This window comes from Dendrobates tinctorius, unplaced genomic scaffold, assembly GCF_039654945.1.
Source record: "Dendrobates tinctorius isolate UK_male_01 unplaced genomic scaffold, ASM3965494v1 ptg000173l, whole genome shotgun sequence".
NCBI classification, from domain to species: domain Eukaryota; kingdom Metazoa; phylum Chordata; class Amphibia; order Anura; family Dendrobatidae; genus Dendrobates; species Dendrobates tinctorius.
The window spans coordinates 9967692-9985155 of NW_027361840.1; the positions used below are offsets into that span (position 1 = coordinate 9967692).

Genomic DNA, 17464 nt, shown 5'->3' on the forward strand with positions numbered 1-17464 from the left:
GGATAATACTGTGGGCTGTTATCAGGGGGCAGCCTCGGACCCTCCGCTCCAGAAAAGGGAAATCTTCATCTTCAGCACAAGACATTGTGGACAATTGTAGCTTCAGCTCTGTGGGAACAGTTTGGGGGAGACCCTTATCTGCCCCCCATGTCTGTGCTCCGTGCACAAGCTCCATACAGACATGGGGGGGACATGAGCGGCCGCACAGAGCCCGGATCCTATCATGCAGGTAGTGAGCCCAGACTCCCCCCAACATCAGGGTCTGACCCCACAAATGTCCTTCTGGATGAAGGGGCAAAAATTCCCACTGACTTCTCCAAAATCTTGTAGAAAATCTTCCCAGAAGAGCGAGAGCCGATATATCTGCAGAGGATGACTCCATATTATTATGTCTATGGGTGTAGGTTGGAGGTCAGAGAAGTTCCTGGAGGTGCAGGAGGTAGGTATTTTATTTTTTTTCCATATAGTGTATGTTTCGCCTATTCGGTGTTTACCAGTTCTCCTAGAAGGTGTCGCTGTCTCCACCTGACATCATACAATTGCATTGACCAGCAAAGCTGCATTATAGAGACAGCTAAACATGCCCATGGCATTATTTTTTGAACCTCTTATATATGAGTACACCCGTTCTGACCTGGTGTCATGTGGCAAAAATTGGCCATGCCACCAAGATGAAAATAACTCAGATAAAGTGAAAAGACTTTGGGTCAGGAGTTATAGACTTGGCCTTCTGTATAACACACAGTACGTAAATAAGAACCAAACTCCTCTGCTGCCGTGTCCTGATGTCCCGTATCGCCCCAGCAATATGATGTTTATTCAGGGCAGGTGAGCAGATCTCCGTCCTGGAAACTTTCCACAGATCCCGGAGTTCGGCACATTCTCAGACCTCTGAGCTGATCTGCTTTTCCAGCTCCGGTGCCAGAACATACAAAACAGGAAAAAGGAGCATATTTGGTGTTGCCTACCTCAGCTCAGCGGTCTTACCTTGTGTGGTCCCAGTGGGTTACAAGAGCCAGACACAAACACTGGCATACTGCCCCTGTGTACAAAAATATAACTACTATAATACTGCCCCTATATACAAGAATATATCTACTATAATACTGCCCCCTATGTACAAGAATATAACTACTATAATACTGCCCCCTATATACAAGAATATAACTACTATAATACTGCCCCCTATGTACAAGAATATAACTACTATAATACTGCCCCCTATATACAAGAATATAACTACTATAATACTGCCCCCTATATACAAGAATATAACTACTATAATACTGCCCCCTATATACAAGAATATAACTACTATAATACTGCCCCTATATACAAGAATATAACTACTATAATACTGCCCCCTATGTACAAGAATATAACTACTATAATACTGCCCCCTATGTACAAGAATATAACTACTATAATACTGCCCCCTATGTACAAGAATATAACTACTATAATACTGCCCCCTATGTACAAGAATATAACTACTATAATACTGCCCCTATGTACAAGAATATAACTACTATAATACTGCCCCTATGTACAAGAATATAACTACTATAATACTGCCGCTATGTACAAGAATATAACTACAATAATACTGCCCCCTATGTACAAGAATATAACTACAATAATACTGCCCCCTATGTACAAGAATATAACTACTATAATACTGCCCCCTATATACAAGAATATAACTACTATAATACTGCCCCCTATATACAAGAATATAACTACTATAATACTGCCCCCATATACAAGAATATAACTACTATAATACTGCCCCCTATGTACAAGAATATAACTACTATAATACTGCCCCCTATGTACAAGAATATAACTACTATAATACTGCCCCTATGTACAAGAATATAACTACTATAATACTGCTCCTATATACAAGAATATAGCTACTATAATACTGCCTCCTGTCTATTATGTGTCCTTTGGTTGTATTGTTATGTGGTGCCCCTATGTTTGGCCCTTAGTCCTCACTATATGTGCGGTGTGGAGTCAGGGGGGCGGTTTTCCTTGCGGTTTTCTCTGTTTTGGGTTGGAGTTGTGGTGTTCATTTGTTCTAGCTTCATTCTATCACTTCCCTTGGAATAAACGTGTCACCCGTCAGTTCCTGGGAATTGTCTTTTCCTCCTGTCACAGAGGTGGGGTGCGGCGCCTCCCTTGTTTGGGAGGACCGTGTATAAAAGCTCAGGCTATATTTATCATGCACACAATGGACGCCGCTACCCTCCGCCTCTTCATCTGAGGGGTCTCCGCTCTTCATGTCATGGTACGTCTTCTGGGGCTACAGTAGAGATGGCGCTGGCACTTGTCTGGCAGCAGTCGGTCGGGGGTCGCTCCTGTGGTCCCTGGACTATCACTGTGTGACAACTGCTGATTGCTGCTTTAGAGCCTGTACAGGTGGTCGGCGATCACAGATGGAATGTGTCAGGTATAAAGTTCTATATTATCTCTATCTTCATCCTTTGCTGTACTTTAATATTTTCCATGAGGTTCAGGAGAAGCAGAGCCTCCTCCTCCTCCATAATTCTGATTCTTCTCATTCTCTGACAGCAAGCAGTAAAGGGCGAATAATTGAATCTACATATATTGGATCTTTGCAGACAAGTATTTGTCATCTGGTGTAGCGACAGATGGCAGTGCAGGGAAGTTTGGCGAGTAAGGGGCTCCGTGCTGTATGGTGATGTCCACTGGAGCTTAATGGAGTAAATGTTTTTTGACTGCCTGTTTAGTCATCATAGAGGCCGGACACATGACAGCTACGGGACCCTTGGCATGTAAGAGAGAGGTACGCTGAAAAGCTTCCCATGCTGACTGACTGTCATACAAGGTGCTTCCATCTACCAGTAGGGGAGCTCACATACCTGGAAATTTATACAGCTCTCGCTTTACCTTTCTGTATGTGATGAGCTCCCTCTAGTGGTCATTGTTTAGATCTGTATATAGTGAGCTCCCTCTAGTGGTGGCTGTATAAATCTGTATGCAGTGAGCTCCTCCTAGTGGTGACTGTATAAATCCTGTATGTACTGAGCTCCCCCTAGTGGTGACTGTATGAATCCTGTATGTACTGAGCTCCCCCTAGTGGTGACTGTATAAATCTGTATGTACTGAGCTCCCCCTAGTGGTGACTGTATTAATCTGTATGTAGTGAGCTCCCCCTAGTGGTGACTGTAATAATCTGTATGTAGTGAGCTCCCCCTAGTGGTGACTGTATAAATCTGTATGTAGTGAGCTTCCTCTAGTGGTGACTGTATAAATCTGTATGTAGTGAGCTCCCCCTAGTGGTGACTGTATAAATCTGTTTGTAGTGAGCTTCATCTAGTGGTGACTGTATAAATCTGTATGTAGTGAGCTCCATCTAGTGGTGACTGTATAAATCTGTATGTAGTTAGCTCCCCCTATTGGTGACTGTATAAATCTGTATGTAGTTAGCTCCCCCTATTGGTGACTGTATAAATCTGTATGTACTGAGCTCCCCCTAGTGGTGACTGTATAAATCTGTATGTAGTGAGCTCCCCCTAGTGGTGACTATAAATCTGTATGTAGTGAGCTCCCCCTAGTGGTGACTGTAATAATCTGTATGTAGTGAGCTCCCCCTAGTGGTGACTGTATAAATCTGTATGTAGTGAGCTTCATCTAGTGGTGACTGTATAAATCTGTATGTAGTGAGCTCCCCCTAGTGGTGACTGTATAAATCTGTATGTAGTGAGCTTCATCTAGTGGTGACTGTATAAATCTGTATGTAGTGAGCTCCATCTAGTGGTGACTGTATAAATCTGTATGTAGTTAGCTCCCCCTATTGGTGACTGTATAAATCTGTATGTACTGAGCTCCCCCTAGTGGTGACTGTATAAATCTGTATGTAGTGAGCTCCCCCTAGTGGTGACTGTATAAATCTGTATGTAGTGAGCTCCCCCTAGTGGTGACTGTATAAATCTGTATGTAGTGAGCTCCCCCTAGTGGTGACTGTATAAATCTGTATATAGTGAGCTCCCCCTAGTGGTGACTGTATAAATCTGTACGTAGTGAGCTTCCCCCTAGTGGTGACTGTATAAATCTGTATGTAGTGAGCTCCCCCTAGTGGTGACTGTATAAATCTGTATGTAGTGAGCTTCATCTAGTGGTGACTGTATAAATCTGTATGTAGTGAGCTCCATCTAGTGGTGACTGTATAAAACTATGTAGTTAGCTCCCCCTATTGGTGACTGTATAAATCTGTATGTAGTGAGCTCCTCCTAGTAGTGACGGTATAAATCTGTATGTAGTGAGCTTCCCCTATTGGTGACTGCATAAATCTGTATGTAGTGAGCTCCCCCTATTGGTGACTGTATAAATCTGTATGTAGTGAGCTCCCCCTAGTGGTGACTGTATAAATCTGTATGTAGTGAGCTCCATCTGGTGGTGACTGTATAAATCTGTATGTAGTGAGCTTCATCTAGTGGTGACTGTATAAATCTGTATGTAGTGAGCTCCATCTAGTGGTGACTGTATAAATCTGTATGTAGTGAGCTTCCCCTATTGGTGACTGTATAAATCTGTATGTGGTGAGCTCCCCCTAGTGGTGGCTGTATAAATCTGTATGTAGTGAGCTCCCCCTATTGGTGACTGTATAAATCTGTATGTAGTGAGCTCCCTCTAGTGGTGACTGTATAAATCTGTATGTAGTGAGCTCCCTCTAGTGGTGACTGTATAAATCTGTATGTAGTGAGCTTCCCCTAGTGGTGACTGTATAAATCTGTATGTAGTGAGCTCCCCCTAGTGGTGGCTGTATAAATCTGTATGTAGTGTGCTCCCCCTAGTGGTGACTGTATAAATCTGTATGTAGTGAGCTCCCCCTAGTGGTGGTTGTATAAATCTGTATGTAGTGAGCTCCATCTAGTGGTGACTGTATAAATCTGTATGTAGTGAGCTCCCCCTAGTATTGTCGGAATGATGTCATTTATCAGGTTGGACAAGACAGATATGATGATGGTTTATTTTGTACTGGAGTTACACAGGTTAATGGATATTTGGGGGGCCCCTGCAGATTATGGGACCCTGTGATGGACTTTTTTTTTCTGTTCTCCCATGTTGTTAGTTTGCCTCCTTGCACAGAGTAATAGTTGATGCTTCACCAGTATACTACACCTGATGCGGTCACTGGTAATGAGGCCTCGCTGTGCCCTTTGCCTCATGTCACTTTCTGGCTTCCCCTGTGTTGATGGCAGCGGCCCCGGCCGTCTGTTGTTCCGCCAGATTCGGCATTGTGTTGTATGGCAGGAAGTTGTGGTCCCGCTTCTTCTTGTTTAGTGAGTGGTGTGTGAAGTGTACACAATGTAAGTGTTGGGACCGGCGTGAGATTTCATGCAGACGTGTGTTCACACCCTTTGAAGGCCAGGCCTTGTATACAGATGGATGGAGAGGTAGGAGGAAGGGGTCCGGGCACGGTGCCCCCACAGATCATAGCTGCAAATGTAGCCTCATTATTGATCAATGGAAGCTTCGTCACTATGTACAGGTGCTGTTGTAAAGCCATAGTGTGTTCATCCTGAGCCCCTGGTTCATGAAGAAACGTGCAGTGAAGACCTGCACAAGAACTTGGATCAAGGGTTAATGCAAATATACGACAACACTTATACACTGTAATGGAGGCCATTACTGGTTGTCACGCAGCACCTATCCCTGTTACAATCCCAGAATTAATCCCAGAATCTAATTAGGTATCCCATCAGAGCAGGAAGCTAGCAGAGATACAGCTAATTTCTGGGTGAAATCTTGTGCTATCTGCTGACAGCTGAGGTGCAGGGTGTTGTACCAGTGTGCACCCTCCTCTGTGCAGATGCCCAGTCCCCATTTCATCAGGTGGTGAACCTCGGCCGGTGGGTCATGCGAGCAGACATTGTGGAGAAGTCTCGTCTGTAGATGAACCTCGGCCGGTGGGTCATGTGGGCAGACATTATGGAGACGTCTCGTGTGTAGATGAACCTCGGCCGGTAGGTCATGTGGGCAGACATTATGGAGACGTCTCGTCTGTAGATGAACATCGGCCGGTGGGTCATGTGGGCCGACATTATGGAGACATCTCGTCGGTAGATGAGCCTCAGCCGGTGGGTCATGTGGGCCGACATTGTGGAGACGTCTCGTCTGTAGATGAGCCTCAGCCAGTGGGTCATGCGGGCAGACATTATGGAGACATCTCGTCTGTAGATGAACCTCGGCCAGTGGGTCATGCGGGCAGACATTATGGAGACATCTCGTCTGTAGATGAACCTCGGCCGGTGGGTCATGCGGGCAGACATTATGGAGACGTCTCGTCTGTAGATGAACCTCGGTCAGTGGGTCAAGTGGGCCGACATTGTGGAGACATCTCGTCTGTAGATGAACCTCGGCCGGTGGGTCATTTGGGCAGACATTATGGAGACGTCTCGTCTGTAGATGAGCCTCAGCCGGTGGGTCATGTGGGCCGACATGGAGACATCTCGTCGGTAGATGAGCCTCAGCCGGTGGGTCATGTGGGCCGACATTGTGGAGACATCTCGTCTGTAGATGAACCTTGGCCGGTGGGTCATGTGGGCCGACATTGTGGAGACATCTCGTCTGTAGATGAACCTCGGCCGGTGGGTCATGTGGGCCGACATGGAGACATCTCGTCGGTAGATGAGCCTCAGCCGGTGGGTCATGTGGGCCGACATTGTGGAGACATCTCGTCTGTAGATGAGCCTCAGCCGGTGGGTCATGTGGGCCGACATTGTGGAGACATCTCGTCTGTAGATGAACCTCGGCCGGTGGGTCATGTGGGCAGACATTATGGAGACGTCTCGTCTGTAGATGAGCCTCAGCCGGTGGGTCATGTGGGCCGACATGGAGACATCTCGTCGGTAGATGAGCCTCAGCCGGTGGGTCATGTGGGCCGACATTATGGAGACATCTCGTCTGTAGATGAGCCTCAGCCGGTGGGTCATGTGGGCCGACATGGAGACATCTCGTCGGTAGATGAGCCTTAGCCGGTGGGTCATGTGGGCCGACATGGAGACATCTCGTCGGTAGATGAGCCTTAGCCGGTGGGTCATGTGGGCCGGCATTATGGAGACATCTCGTCTGTAGATGAGCCTCAGCCGGTGGGTCATGTGGGCCGACATTATGGAGACATCTCGTCTGTAGATGAGCCTCAGCCGGTGGGTCATGTGGGCCGACATGGAGACATCTCGTCGGTAGATGAGCCTTAGCCGGTGGGTCATGTGGGCCGGCATTATGGAGACATCTCGTCTGTAGATGAGCCTCAGCCGGTGGGTCATGTGGGCCGACATTATGGAGACATCTCGTCTGTAGATGAGCCTCAGCCGGTGGGTCATGTGGGCCGACATGGAGACATCTCGTCGGTAGATGAGCCTTAGCCGGTGGGTCATGCGGGCCGACATTATGGAGACATCTCGTCTGTAGTTGAGCCTCAGCCGGTGGGTCATGCGGGCGGACATTATGGAGACATCTCGTCTGTAGATGAACCTAGGCCGGTGGGTCATGTGGGCCGACTTTATGGAGACGTCTCGTCTGTAGATGAACCTCGGCCGGTGGGTCATGCAGGCAGACATTGTGGAGACGTCTCGTCTGTAGATGAACCTCGGCCGGTGGGTCATGTGGTCCAACATTATGGAGACGTCTCGTCTGTAGATGAACCTCGGCCGGTGGGTCATGCAGGCAGACATTATGGAGACGTCTCGTCTGCACATAGAGCGCAAAATTACAGGAATCTTCTCCATTTCCAAAAAATCTTTATTTACTCTTCCCCAGGACTTGGTCTCCCTAGGCCGCAGGGATCAGATTTTCTGCCTTGGTTAATGACAACCCCCGTCTCGCCTTCTCTCCCAGCAGCCTGGAATTGTGTCTCCATTTAAAAGGGTGTTCCTGAAGGGCGAGAAGGGCCGAGACAAGAAGGCTCAGGAGAAGGTGACGGAGCGGAGGCCTCTACACACCGCGTCGGTGTCGCCGGCGGAGCACCGCGTGGAGCCGGACGTGCTGCTCAATGACTACATAGAGAAAGAAGTCAAGGTGAGAGGAGTGTGTGACCGGTCCGTGGGCTCCTGCCGAATTGTCCGCTCCGGGTGGAGTCTTGCGCTACTATCAGGGGAACGTGTAACTGAGATGATAGTGAAAATGGCGAGTGGGCGCCATATTGGCGCTAAGGTATCGTGCACAACGTTTACAGCTGAAGTGTCTCCAGTATCTAGGGCAGCTGACCTCCATCCCCGGGTACCTCAATCCTTCCAGCCGGACAGAAATTTTGCAGCTTCTTGACAATGCGAAGGTGAGTGAGCCGACGCGTTCTTGTAAACGTCCGTATTTCTCTGTATAGGCCACATTTTAAGTACTTGTCAGGTCATCTATTATTGGGGCACAGTTTGGATCAGTGACTGCAGCTTAGATGCATTGTCTGTTGTAAACTGGGCTCGTCACAACCTCTGTCGAGGCAGAAGGCTAATTTCTAACTACTGTTATGTTTTTAATCCATACTTTACACTGCAGCTCTGCTTCTCAGCACATTTTCAGCAGGACGTCCCTAAGAGATGATTTATTATATAGACTTCAGGGCTCTGCAACATCGGGCTCAATTCTGCTATTCAGCCAGCAGAGGGCGCAGCGTGATTTAGCCTCATCCCCATCTTGTAAAGTCTGCAGCACTGTTTGTACACTGTGCATTGTGGGACATGTAGTTCGCCAGTCTCTAGGACATCATTTCCTCCCAGTAGCCATACTCACTTATTTTCTGGATGTTTTTGGTGTGTAGCGTCTGCACCAGCTCCCCGCACAGCTCACCCAGGAGCACGACGCCGTCATTAGCTTATCCGCCTATAACGTCAAGGTGGTGTGGAGAGACGGAGAGGACATCATCCTGCGGGTGCCCATCCATGACATCGCCGCCGTCTCCTACATCCGAGATGACTGCCTGCACCTGGTGCTTCTCAAGACGGGTACGCTGCACGATGGCGTCATCTATTTCCCGAGAGATCCCTGTACTCCGGCATCTGATCATCCATAATGTCTAACTATAAAAGGGTCTTCTCTCTGTGATCCGTAGCCCAGGACCCCGGGATTTCTCCCAGCCAGAGCCTGTCCGCTGAGAGCGGTAAAGTGTTGACATCGGGGTCGCTTTCGGAGTGCGGAACGGCCCCTGTGGAGTCGTGTTGCCTGGTCATCCTGGCTACAGAGAATAAGGTGAGGACCTCCGCCGCCATGTCCACGGCTCTCCCACCTACAGAAGCGTCCTATACATTCATTCTCACACGTGAAGCGCCATGGAATAAATGGCACTTTAATAATAAATAATAATTCCTTCCATCAGGCGGCTGCCGAGGAATTGTGCTCCCTGCTCGGCCAAGTCTTCCAGATTGTGTACACCGAATCCACCATCGACTTCCTGGACAGGGCCATATTCGATGGAGCGTCCACCCCGACCCGCCATCTGTCCCTACACAGTGGTGAGTAAGGAGACGAACAGAACACAGCGGTAGGGGCTGTGCCCGCTGGCAATCAGTGAATGGAAACACTCTTGTGTATATCTAGACATTGCGAAAGGTCCCCAGCCGTGGGCTGTTGGGTGACTGTAGGGGCATGCTGGGAGATGTAGTGCTGCAGCGTGCTGATCCCTGCAATACATTGTCAGATGTCACAAGTATTCGGTATGTTTCGCTTTACGAGAATGTCCCTATTCACTGACAGCAAGCAGAACTCTTGTACGTAAGAAGGAATTGACCAAGTTTAATAGAAAGTTGTCGTAAAACTCCTGGTCAGTGTCACAGCTTGTGGAGAAGTTGTCATGTTGGCCTCTTATTCCGGGGTGGGCACAACATGATATTTGGGGGCTACAATTCAACACCAATGTGTTTCTTTCAGACGATTCTTCAAATAAAGTGGAGGTGAAGGAAGCCTACGACCTGGAGACCGGAGCCTTGTAAGTCTTTACAGCAGGGTAGGAGGGCGCCCCATGCCGCCTGCGACCAGATCTGCAGTGAATGGGGCTCATGGCGGGAGGAAGGTCAAGGTTTATAAGCCATTGTGGTATATATCTGTATTACAAGTGGCGGTCTCCAGCCTGCGGGGCTCCAGCTGCTGCAAAACTACAACTCCCATGCTGTCAGGGCATGCTGAGAGATGTAGTGGCATGCTGGAGACTCTGGCATCACCAAATGGTCATTGTGTTTCCTGACAGCTCCTTAGAGGATTCGCCTGATACTGAGGGAAACTCTCCACCTCACAACAAGACGGCCAGCGAGAGTGAGCTGAGCGCCACGGCGGCGGAGTTACTGCACGACTACATGATGACGGTAAAGACGAGGCCATGATGTGACCTGTAGAGCGATTTACAGAATATGTGGACCCCGAAGCTGCACTCAGATGTGGCCCTTGATTTGTGGTATAAACTCTATTCAGCTCTTAACTGAGAAAGCTGGGTGGCTACCAATATGGCTGCCGTTACACCTTGTATGCAGGTTGTCACCCAGCTCGCTAAGGTTTCTGCCTAGAATATTTGCTCAGACAAGTGCTGCACCCCATCCCCTGCTCACTTCCCATTGCGTAAGTATTCAGACCTGGGTGATAACCAGTATGGTCACCATAAGAGCAGCCAGCAATGTGGATTTTGTACTGCTGCATATGAACACAGAAATACCGTCCTGCAACCCAGGAAAGCTGGGTATGGCCATAAGTTGACACCCAGCTTTCCCAGTTCATCCCTATACAAAGGAGATTTTGGCCATCTCCTGTGAAGGTTGTCGTCAAGCCTCTGATAACCCTGTGGGGTCTGTAGTGAGCATTTTATCAGTTGTCACCTGGCTTTTCTTGGCTCCTTAGTGTAAGCAGTGATACTTTCCCCATATAGCGTGGCATGCTGGATACTGCCCTGAGTGGGAACAAAAATGGTGGCCTGGTCGCCAGAAGCTTTTCCAGGAACAGCTGGGGTCGGTGACTCTGTTTTCGCTTCTCGCTGATTTCCCGCCTGATTTCTGTTTTCAGCTGAGAACGAAGCTTTCCTCACAGGAGATCCAGCAGTTTGCGATGCTCCTCCACGACTACCGGAACGGTGCCTCCATCCACGAGTTCTGCATCAACCTCCGGCAGCTGTACGGGGACAGCAGGAAGTTCCTTCTGCTTGGTAAGGAGAGCGGTGTAACCTGTGCGGGTCTCGCTCTGTCGTGCCTGGAAATGATGAGGAAACCAAACCCAAACTGTATCAGTAACATAGTGCAGCTGACGATCCGCAGGGTTAACCCATTATCGGGGTAGATCCTTTTCACTGAGGATCTATCAACAGAATCTGACTTTGCATTAGTCTGAGGCTGGGTGCCCACGATCCGGAACTAAACGCGCTTTGGACCCAGCACATGTTCGCTGCCGTCTATTAAACGCAGGCGACTCCTCTGTGATCATTGAACCGTGCCGATTCACCGCGTCCAATACTCTCTATTGATGTCATTTCTGTTATGGAGACTCACGTCCTGAAAGAAACGCCGCATGTCTGTCTCCGTGGGTACACATACACACATGGTGTATGTACGACATTTCTAGATATCCCATCCACTATGCTGTAACATCTGAACGCTGCGGGTTAGATGCTGCATAAATACGCAGCGTCCAACCCACAGCAATTACTGATTGTGTGCACCAGCCCTAAAAAGTGGATTATAATGCATGAGGCACCTTCTATTTAACCCCTTGGCGACATCAGATATTGGCAATAGATGTCCAGGCTCCGTGTGCAGCTGTGTCATACACCCGACTTAAACCTGCAAAACAAACAGGAAGAGTAGTAGTTACAGGGAAGTCTACCGTTTGTCAGCTTGACTATCAATATCCTGCTAATACCTCACCTGTTACGTACTCGGATCCCTTTACAATATACTATAGAAACAGCGACGGAGACAGACCGGTGCATCAGTAAAAGGTATGTATTACACACACGGCTACAGATATAATATTGCTAAATAATCACAGTAGCAGTATACAAGAGCAGCACGCAATATATAATTACACCCGCAATAACCTGATTACACTTAAATCATTAGATAAATAAACAATATGCATAAAACAAAATATACCAAATTACAAGGTTTCAGGCCTTTCTTGGAGTTGGGTCCTGAACCTTCTGCGGTTATATTCGTGCAGTTCTGTCTGGTTCTCTCCTGTATCTGGTCGGCCAGTCTTTTTACTCTCCGGTATACAAAGCCCAATCCCAGGTACATAATGATAACCAGAAGTACTATCACTGGATTGATAAGGAGGTTGTAAAATGAGCTGGCCTTAAGGGCCTGTCACACTAAGAGATATCGCTAGCAATATCGCTATAACTAGTGACGTTATAGCGATATTGCTAGCGATATTGCTGCATGTGATACTTACCTCCGACCGGCTCCCCCGCTGGTTATCGCTGATCGCGCGAGAACAGGCTGGACTGTTTCTCGTCGTCAGCTTCCTGTGGCGCTTCCTGCTGTGACGACGAGCGACGCGTGGAGCCGGGCGGGAGGACGCAGGATCGCCTGGTGTGACAGGTAAGTAGCGATCCCCGTCCCCAGCGATGTCGCTGGTGAGATCTGCCTGTGTGGCAGCTCACTAGCGACCACTTAGCGATGTACCAGCGATCCTGACCGCGTCATATCGCTGGTCGGGATCGCTGGTACATCGCTAAGTGTGACAGTACCTTTAGGTCTGTAGCCAAACACACTCCCAGCAGGACACTTTGGAGTCTTTGTCTAAATTGAAGGGTGCATTATGCCCCTAGGAGTTTTCCTCTTTCAGTGCAATTAGTTGTATGTCCTATTTTGCCCTTGATACTAACACCAATACCCTTGGCCTTGTGTTTCAGTCAGTAGGAGGGTATTGGCTGGGCCATTATCTCACAGGACCCCTTAAGGCCCCGTCACACTAAGCGACTTACCAGCGATCCCGACATTGATATCAAGGTGTCAGGATCGCTAGTAAGTCGCTATGTGATCGCTTGTGAGCTGTCACAGACAGCTTCACCAGCGATCAGCACAGCGATGCCGAGCGCCCGGCATCGCTGGCCATCCCTGTAAAAAATAGAATCAAAATAAAAAATATAGTTATTCTCACCTTCCGACGTCCCGCGCAGCCATCCTGCCTCTCTCCACGCTCCGGTCCCAGTGATCCTTTGCGAGAATGACCGTGAGATGTCACGGTCTCGAGGGATAACAAAGTCTCGCGGTCATTCGTGCAAAGGATCACTGGGACCGGAGCGTGGAGAGAGGCAGGATGGCTGAACGGGACGCCGGAAGGTGAGAATAACTATATTTTTTAATTTTTTTTATTTACACCTGATCGCTGGTCTCCCGCCTGTCACACACAGCAATGCGTGCTGGCCAGCGGGAGACCAGCGACCAAAGAAATGTCCAGGTTTCTTCCAGCGATACCGGCAGGGGGGCCGCTCGCTGTCACACACAGTGATCCCGCTGGTGAGATCGCTGTTACGTCACAAAAGTTGTGACTCAGCAGCGATCTCGCTACCGAGATCGCTTAGTGTGACGGGGACTTTAGAGTCCTAGCACTGGTGTTTAAGCTCCTTCTACTGACTACCTTGGCAGAGGATGGAGAAATTTAAAAAAAAAAAAAAAAAATTGTTTCTTGAAATACAGTAGTTCTTGTTCCTAGTCATTGTCTGTGTCCCACCATGTTTTTAGACGCCGCTACTTTCTATAGTGTTACTCAGTCATTTCTTCTTGTCTTCCTCTCAGGACTTCGGCCTTTCATTCCTGAGAAGGACAGTCAACATTTTGAGAATTTCCTGGAAACCATTGGTGTGAAGGATGGGCGCGGCATAATCACTGACAGCTTCGGCAGGTACAGGCGGACTATGAGCACCGCCTCCAACTCCACCACAAATGGAAACGGCGCGGCGGAGGGTTCGGACGACCTGTCTGTGCCGTCAGAAGGAGACGAGTGGGACCGGATGATCTCAGACATTAGCAATGATATTGAGGCCCTCGGGTGCAGCATGGACCAGGATCCCCCAACTCCAGGACCACCTAACTATTCCTGATAGCCCCCCAACCACCCTGGGCTGAGGAGTTGCCTCAGCTTGTCAGTCCAAAGCCACTGGTGGGTATTGACTTGTTTTCCCACTGACATGCGAATGCTGACCCCACTAGCTGTTGAATCTGTAGGGGTATGTCCTTATGGCGGCACGTTACTAGAGAGAAGTTTTAGGGCTCAAGTTTTGCTGGGCCTTTAGGACTGTAGGCGTGTGACCCTGACGTGGGCGACTTTTATAGCCAGAGCCTGTTACACCCGGCCGCCTGCTTCTGTACATTTCTGAACTAAATTTCTATAATGAAGTTTTTTGGGTTTTTTTTAAGTTTGCACAAGAACTTTTTACATTGTTTCACCTACAATTTGTGATATATATAAATATGTTCATAGGTAAAAAGAAAAAAAACTAAAAGTTTACCACAATGTGAATCGTGAAGTGCGCGGGTCGGCAGCGCTGACCTGATGGGTGTACGCTAGTCGCCTCGTGTATACTAGTGTGTATTGTGTTTGCGGGGTGTCCGGGCCCGCAGTTACGTATCTGGGGCTGGATGGGTGTGGCCCATCACTGCGCCCTGCGGTTACTCGAGCTGGATCTCATCCTGTATTTATAGTGTGCGTTACAGTTGCGCTGTTTACAAGAATCGGACAATCTCTCGCTCCTCGGATCCGCCATGTTTGTACTGTCTCCGTGCCAAAGCCCGGTCTCCTCACTGACGAAGCACAGCTCGTTGTTACAGGTTCAGTCTGCAAAATGATTCGGAAATGGATGTCTTTTGGTGGTGATGTATCACATGGAACGTTTGTGACTATATTAGGTAATTTAGAAGTTCTTATTCCTCCATATTACTTGTGAGTAAAAGTAAGTACCCCCCCTTACATTAGGTCACTGATTAGACCCCCATTAGTAGCAATAATTGCAAACTCCTCCTACTTGCTGTGCTGCCAATTGTGGAGGGGAGCGGGGGCATTTACTTTTTTTTTTTTTTCTTACACAGGTGATATAGTTTTTCGACAATATGCTGTAAGAATTTGGAAGTTGTAGTTTCCCGCCAGCTGCTTGGAGATCGCTGCTGCAAAATCCATTTTTGTACAATGCCCTTTTTTTCAAGATCTCTGCTTGCTGTCACTTTTATTGTAAACTTGGTCCTGTTCCCACAGCTGTGGGTTTAGAACAGGGACGGTCAGCCGGTAGTGTGCGCTGCTGCTGTGTTCAGTTCGGAGGATTGAATGCACTGATACTTTGCAGCAATCCCTCAGCTGTGTGAACACATGGCATGACGGGTGTCTCTGCCTTTCAAGCAGTCATGGCACTGAACATTTTCCAAATTAAGGGCGTCACACTAAGTGATATCGCTATAACGTCACTGGTTTTGTGACGTTATAGCGATATTGCTATGTCTGATACTTGCCTCCGACCGGCTCCCCCGCTGGTTATCACTGATCGCGCGAGAACGGCCTGGGCCGTTTCTCGCCGTCAGCTTCCTGTAGCGCCGACGAGCGACGGGAGGACGTCAGGATTGCCGCGTCTGCCAGGTAAGTAGCGACCCCCGACCGCTGCTATGTCACTGGTGAGATCTGCCTGTGTGGCAGCACACTAGCGACCACTTAGCGATGCAGCAGCGATTCATATCGTTGTCGGGATTGCTGGTGGATCGCTAAAGGGGGTTTTACACTAAGGCCTGTTTCACACTTCCGTTTTTTCAAATCCGTCAAAATCCGTTTTCCGTAAAAAAACGGATCCGCCATTTTTTTGCAGGATCCGTTTTTTTTGTCCCATAGACTTCCATTACGGTTACCGCGGATCCGTCAAAAAAACGGATCCGTTTTTAAAAAACCGGATCCGTTTGCATCAGTTTCCGTCAAAAAAACGGAAACGGATCCGTTTGGCGGACACAAAAACGGAAGTGTGAAACAGGCCTAAGCGATATCGCTAGCAATATCGCTAAAACGTCACTGGTTTTGTGACGTTATAGCGATATTGCTATGTGTGATACTTACCAGCGACCGGCTCCCCCGCTGTCCATCGCTGATCGCGCGAGAATGTCCGGCTCCATTTCTCGTCGGGCGCTTCCTGCTGAGACTTCCTGCTGTGACGACGAGCGACGCTGGAGGCGGGCGGGAGGACGCCAGGATCGCTGCGTGTGAATGGTAAGTATCGTGCGCTGCGTCGCTGCTGAATCGCTGTGAGGTCTTTCTGTATGAAAGCTCACTAGCGATCATTTAGCGATGCACCAGCGATCCTGACCGGGTGGGATCGCTGGTCGGATCGCTGGTGCATCGCTAAATGTAAAAGGGCCTTAAGTGTGACAGTACCCTAAAGTCAGAATTTATCATAATTCCCTGCAGCCTAGGAAGATAAAACCAGGACAGACTGCTGTGAAAGTCAAGATAGGCAGGTGTGCATTAATAGACTGCTGCTGAAGCCAAGATAGGCAAGTCAATAACTTCTAATTGTGTTGGTTTGGGGGATCTACAGGTGCTACGGGCCGTATCCCAGGTCATCTATTAACCTCTGCGCCCAACAATGCTCTTGCAATCACTCCTAGTGGATAACTGTATTGCAGGTTAAGCGCCATTCACTTGGCCAAGATGACGTTACCCTTTATTACTACATTTTAGGAAGGCTTACACCTATCCCAGTCTATTTTAAGTTGATGGTCCAGGTGTCAGTCTGTGGCGCCCATCTTTATGCCTCGTGTTTTATGTGCCGGGTGGAGACTGAAGTTTTTTTCCTTTTTTATTTTGGATTTTTAGTGCTTTTTGTATCTTTCGTTTACTCGGCTGTGTGTACACCTAATTTTGTATGTATTTTTATCTGTAAATATACGCGTGCATCCATCCTGACTCCTGCCTCATTTCTGACTTGTGATGTTTACATTCCGTCTCCTGTACAGCGGATCCTGCTGTGAACGACGTTGGCTGTAGATCATGCGGCTACATAACAGCGCCTGATACACTGGTCCTACAGAAGTAATATTTAGGGGAGTCGCGAGGATGGATTAATTGGGGCAAAAAAAAGTGTGTGCGCAATATTCCAACTTTGTTATCAAAGTTAAAGAATGAAGCAACTTTAAAACATAATCTTCATTAAAAATATTCAGTTTTGTGTACACCGCCCAAGAGCAGACCTAATTATGTCTTAAGTCTGATCCTGTACGCATGCCTGGCTCCATCACTTCTATGTCTCCTGAGCATTGTAGCATCCTCCCACAAGATTTGTGCTATTCACCTATAGGAGCTGTGCAGATTTCTATGTTGTATTTCTGCTAGAAATTGCAGCTTAAACAACTGTGTCAGTGTTGGGCACCCCCAGGGCTCCGCGTCTGCAGCAGCCCGAGGCGGGGAGCGCCCACCGGGCTCCGCGTCTGCAGCAGCCCGAGGTGGGGAGCGCCCCCAGGGCTCCGCGTCTGCAGCACACTTTGGATGC

At 48.4% G+C, this 17464-nt stretch overlaps 1 protein-coding gene across 5 annotated transcripts in view; it reads left to right on the top strand.

Annotated features, from left to right (window-relative positions):
• CCM2 (CCM2 scaffold protein) overlaps positions 1 to 16881 on the top strand; it is a 28710-nt gene extending 11829 nt beyond the window's left edge. For 2 of the 5 annotated variants that reach the window (XM_073551205.1, XM_073551206.1), the window contains exons 3-11: positions 7870 to 8049; positions 8222 to 8305; positions 8786 to 8969; positions 9077 to 9213; positions 9341 to 9476; positions 9892 to 9949; positions 10208 to 10322; positions 11011 to 11149; positions 13743 to 16881. In XM_073551205.1, the coding sequence (XP_073407306.1) occupies positions 7870 to 8049; positions 8222 to 8305; positions 8786 to 8969; positions 9077 to 9213; positions 9341 to 9476; positions 9892 to 9949; positions 10208 to 10322; positions 11011 to 11149; positions 13743 to 14047 (1338 nt within the window). In that variant the 3' untranslated portion in view covers positions 14048 to 16881. The remainder of the gene's footprint in view (positions 1 to 7869; positions 8050 to 8221; positions 8306 to 8785; positions 8970 to 9076; positions 9214 to 9340; positions 9477 to 9891; positions 9950 to 10207; positions 10323 to 11010; positions 11150 to 13742) is intronic. The other 3 variants (XR_012221333.1, XR_012221334.1, XM_073551207.1) reach the window with 3 other exon arrangements.
• The last annotated feature ends 583 nt before the right edge of the window (positions 16882 to 17464 follow it).